This window comes from Penaeus japonicus, unplaced genomic scaffold (genome assembly GCF_977035675.1).
Source record: "Penaeus japonicus unplaced genomic scaffold, GWHDUDI00000001_assembly GWHDUDI00000027, whole genome shotgun sequence".
NCBI lineage: Eukaryota > Metazoa > Arthropoda > Malacostraca > Decapoda > Penaeidae > Penaeus > Penaeus japonicus.
Genome location: NW_028234429.1, coordinates 20,079,783 through 20,084,940, shown reverse-complemented (window position 1 = coordinate 20,084,940; position 5,158 = coordinate 20,079,783). Strand labels below are relative to the sequence as shown.

Genomic DNA, 5,158 nt, shown 5'->3' with positions numbered 1-5,158 from the left:
AGAAACTGGTAGGGAACATGGCAGAACACATGTCAGAGTTAGCCGAAAGGTATTCACATCTGACAGGTCCAAGTTCTCAGAGTCTGACTTGGGTGAAAATGACCTTGACAAAGGGAAGGATGAGGACGGTGATGGACTCGTCTCTCACCATGAAGAAACTCGTACCACCTCTGGAGTTTCTCCCGATGGAAGCACAAGATTTTCTGAAACCCATCATGTAAGTAAGAAGGTACATGTCAAAGAGAGTACAACTGATGAGGACTTGGCTAGTGGAAGATGGGGACAGAGAGGCGGATACCGGAGGACTTACTCAGAAACATCCAGGTCAGGTTCCTCCTCCATTCCATCGGAAGAGGACGGAGGAGTTTTCTCGGAAACAGAAGGTTCTTCAAGAGGAGGTATTGATGATCACGCAGGCTCTGGATGGCATGATGGTTCTGCTGGAAGGCATCGTGGCGTGCATGTTGAAGAGGGCACACGCAGAGCACAAACAGTTAATAGGGATGAAACTATCAGAAGAACTCAGTCACGGCAGTATGGTGGATCAGACGGGGATGGAAATTACAGAAGAGTCTACGAGGAGACCAGAACCACAGGTCATGCAGGAGTTGGAACCCATAGTGGTGGATATGATGACACACATGATAGAGATGGCTTCAGAAGGACTCAAACCTATGGCAGACATGACAGAGTTGGAGCAGATAGAACAGAAGGCTCAGGCTGGTCTAGGGAGTCCAGGACTGAACATGAATGGAGAACTGAAGGAAGTGTTGGAGGCACTGATGGGTCTAGGAGAGTGGGAGATAGAGATGGACTTGACAGTGATGGTTCAAGAAGAGTTACCGATGAAGACAGATTCCGATGGAGTTCTGCTGATAATCAGGGAAGTACAACAGGCAGGGAAAGCACAAGAACTTACTCATCATCTGGCAGAGGCTATGAGAGTGAAGGTGAAAGAAGAACTTTCTCTGGTGACTATGACAGAACAGATGATGGAAGCTACAGGAGAACTTATTCAGGTACATATGATAGAACATCTGGTATCGATTCTAGGAGAAGAGGACATTCTGATGGATATGACAGAACAGTTGAAGAAGATGGTTCCAGAACATACTTTGATGGATATGATAGAATAGGTGACAGTGATCAGAACAGACGAGGCTATGGTAGAACTGAGGGAGAGAGTGGGTACAGAAGAAATTATGACACTCATGATAGAGGAGTGAATGCTGGTGGCAGAGATGGATTTAGAACCTATGAAAGAACCGAGTCTTCAAGAAGAACTTACCATAGTGGAGGAAGTGAAGCTGGAGACATTGGAGATGGTTCAGTAAGATCATCTGGAGACCAGTATTATAGGAGAACAAACTTTGACAGATCAAGTGACCGCACATCTGGAAGCGATTCCTTCAGACGTACCTCTGGTGAAGGCAGAGAAGATGGCTCATATTCCAGGTCAGGACAGGGTACCCTTAGAACCACTACATGGGATTTGACTGCTGACAGCGACAGACACAACAGGGCAAGAGGAGGCTCACACTCAACGCGCCATCATGTCACAAGTTCACAAGACCACAGTTCTTCTGCCAGTGGTTCAGGTACAGGAAGAATCAGTCATTTTGAGTCCTCCGGCCCAGATGAAAATGGAACTTACAAGCGAGTGGAAATAGATCCAGAGACTGGAGAAACTACAGTTTACACAAGAAGAGTGTACAGTCGCAGATGGCCCGAAGATTGGGATAGTAGATCATTTAACCAAGATCTTCCACCCTTGGAGGGAGTAGAACATGAAGGAAGTCAGCGACAACTGAAACGCACAAAACGTGAGAGAGAACTTATCATTAAACCTCAGGCTGTGACTGATGCCAAAACAGGGAAAACAATGCAGGTTGTGAATTTGGTAAGTTGATCTTTTATTTCCATTCTGTGATTTGAATGAAAATGGAATGACCATTCATATTGTGTGAAAGTCAAATGCTTAAAACCTATGTATGTAGAATAGAATACAAATGTAAAAGGTTAATATCAATTTTGCCGCTTTTTACCCACAGAGATGCGATGGAGATGTCCCAACAGCCAAGTGCTTCGTCTTCCACTGCACCATCCGAAACTTAGGGGCCAAGCAAGCAGCAAGTATTCGCATCAAGTCAAGACTTTGGAACTCCACCCTAGTCGAGGATTATCCTAGGGTCAGCTATGTAAGCATCAAATCCAAAGCTTCATTGATATTGCCAGAAGACATTCGAGAGGACCAAGACCAGTCGGACGATGTGGCCTCAGCGGAAACTTTAGCCTATCCCGATTTATTAGATCAGCTCCCACCAGAGGAGGTGCCACTCTGGGTCATCTTAGTGTCTATCTTTGCTGGTCTCTTAGTGCTCTTAATCATCGCACTCATACTGTGGAAGTTAGGCTTCTTTGAGAGAAAGCGACCAGACCCGACGCTTTCGGGAAACTTGGATAAGGATGCAAACGGATACTAATCCTTAATAGACCTCTAAAATATATCTGTTAACTTGCAAGTGCCAATTTATGTTCAGCATTTTCATGTGCCGAAAATGTGAATAGTGATTATCATACTTTTTTTTTTTTTAATGATAAAACATTATCATGAAAGTTTGTGTGCAAGTCAATGTGCTCGTATGTGTCTTCGACCCATTGAGAACTTGAAACTCTTGAAATATGTGAAAGTGTTGTTTCTGTCGCCCATTAACGTCCCACAAGATGTGTCATAGTAAAGAAAGGCTTATTAATAAGTAACAAGATTTTGGGATGATATGAGCTGCTGTAAGACCGCTACAACACAAGCGTTACTGCTGCTGCTGCCATGACTGTGATGTTCATTGTGCCTTCCAATCTCTGACTTCAGAGGCACTTCTGTGGCTCAAGAATAGCCAAAAGATTTTTTTTTTTCTATTCATTCAGAAAGGTGTAATGCCATTTTCCTAGATGTATTGCTTTTCTGGATTGTTTAATTTAAAACAAAACTTTCAAAAAAAGTTTGTACAGAATTGATGATGACTTGAGATGTTATTTTCTTAGGATACAAGTTCAAAATGACATCTTGATGTACTAAAGTATATTGATTATGCCTCTTCCTGAGACAGTTATATATGTGTGCATGTGGATGAATGAATGAATGTGTGCTAAGTGCGTTTTGAACTAATGCTGTATTTGGTTGTTCAGCTTTGTCTTTTGTTCTGTAAATATGTGTAGATATTTGGTGATAAATGGTGTATTTGTTATTATTAAAACTATATTTTAATCAATAGTTTTATGAACTATTGTCCTGAACTTTTTTTTTCTTCTTTTTATCTTTTTTTTTTCTTTCTTTTTTATGATCTGTTGTAGTTAATGATTCTCAAAACCTGCTTATTCGTTAGGATCTCACTGTACATAGGAGATGATATACCTGTGTGATAAATCCATTCACTGAACTGTACTCACTTGATGAGCCCATCAGTGTACTTATAAAATTTTATGTATGTTAAACAAAACCGAAAATTATTGGAATTCTCTTTCAAATCATGATCTGGTGTAAAATATGTTCAGAGATATTGAGTGCTATACTTGTATAATAAATATGAATTCTAACAAGTAAATGAATTTTTAAAAACCATAGCTACATGATACAGATCTTTATACGTCGCCCCTTGTGCTGATCTTGGCACCAGAGATTGAATTGATGATCACCAAATGTGATTTTGGCTGAATGGTGATTACACAATATCACATTGAAACAGTGAACCAAAACTCAAAATATAATCACAGTGGTTTGTTTAGTGTTTTATTATAGAAACAAGTTAATTGGAATACGGTTAATTGTAAAAATGTTGTTTTGCTTTTAATAAACCACTGTGCTTTTGTCATGGGTTTCTGCTAATTTGTTTTGTAAAGGCATAGTTAGAAATGATGCTAGAAATGAAACTTGTGATATATTTATTTAGAATATGTATGTAGAAAAGGGTATATATGAGAATGAATAACATCATAACACAAGAGTAGTAACTGACACATTTCAGTTAAATCTTCATTAGCATTACATGTAATTCAGATGAAGATTTACTCAAAATGCGTCAGTTACACCTCTTCTGGTGTGATAAATATGTATATTCTATGATATTTTCTATAAGATTTAATAAACCAAGTCACTACTTACTTTGCTGAATAGATATTAATTTTCTACATGCTACAAAATTAACCTGTAATTACGATAAAATTATATCAATTATTGTCTTTAATAAAGCTAATCTTTGATAATGGTAGATTCAGAAAAAATCCCCTGCATTTATTTCAAATAAATAAAATAACAAAGACAGATATTGCTATTAGTTTTCATTTATGAACCAACTAAAATAAAACAAGTGAAACTCAATTAATTCTAGAAAACACACACACATATATGAGAAAGATGGTAGAATGCAGTGACGCATTTAATATAGAAATACAAATTTTGCCTCCCTGACCGGGATTCGGGTTCAAGTCCCGATCATGGAGGTAAAATTTATATTAATATATATATATATATATATATATATATGTATATATATATATATATATATATATATGTGTGTGTGTGTGTGTGTGTGTGTGTGTATGTATATTACACTATATGCTCTACCAAGCCAAAAAAGAAAGTGCTGATTCTGTTTTCATTAATTTTGCAAACTACAAAAATCACTAATTTCAAAATGGTACTGTCTATCTTTTAAAGAAATACTCTTGAAACTTAATGTAAGCTACCCAAGTTATTTATCAGTATTAAGTAGGTCTCCTGAGCTTGTAATATTTTATTTATTTTATCTTTTTTACTATCAACAGTTACTTTTTTTTTTTTTTTTAGCAACAACAGCTATTCTTATTTTTTAGCATCAAAGTTAATCCTCCTAAAACCAAAGTCCCTGCATAATAATTTGCAATCAGAAATATCTAGCATCAAGTTCTACTGAATAGACAAGCTCCTCCTGTTTTTCTTGTAAGTAAAATCTACTTATTTTCTTCAGTTTACAAATGAGAAAAGTGCCCACTTTGATAAATACAAATCCCAAAATTTGCAGTTGCATGAGAAGACCGTCATTATATCTGTATACAGAGGAGTCTTTTTTTGTGCTACTTGCAGTGTCAGCCTGCATTACCTATTAATGACTTTTCAGAATTG

At 37.6% G+C, this 5,158-nt stretch overlaps 1 protein-coding gene across 4 annotated transcripts in view; it reads left to right on the top strand.

Moving 5' to 3' along the window:
- Nucleotides 1–4,322, top strand: part of LOC122261442 (uncharacterized) — a 196,083-nt gene extending 191,761 nt beyond the window's left edge. For all 4 annotated transcript variants that reach the window (XM_086552727.1, XM_086552725.1, XM_086552726.1 and 1 more), the window contains 2 exons: nucleotides 1–1,900; nucleotides 2,052–4,322. The exon at nucleotides 1–1,900 is cut by the window's left edge and continues 343 nt beyond it. In XM_086552727.1, coding sequence (XP_086408853.1) covers nucleotides 1–1,900; nucleotides 2,052–2,483 — 2,332 coding nt within the window. In that variant the 3' untranslated portion in view covers nucleotides 2,484–4,322. The remainder of the gene's footprint in view (nucleotides 1,901–2,051) is intronic.
- The last annotated feature ends 836 nt before the right edge of the window (nucleotides 4,323–5,158 follow it).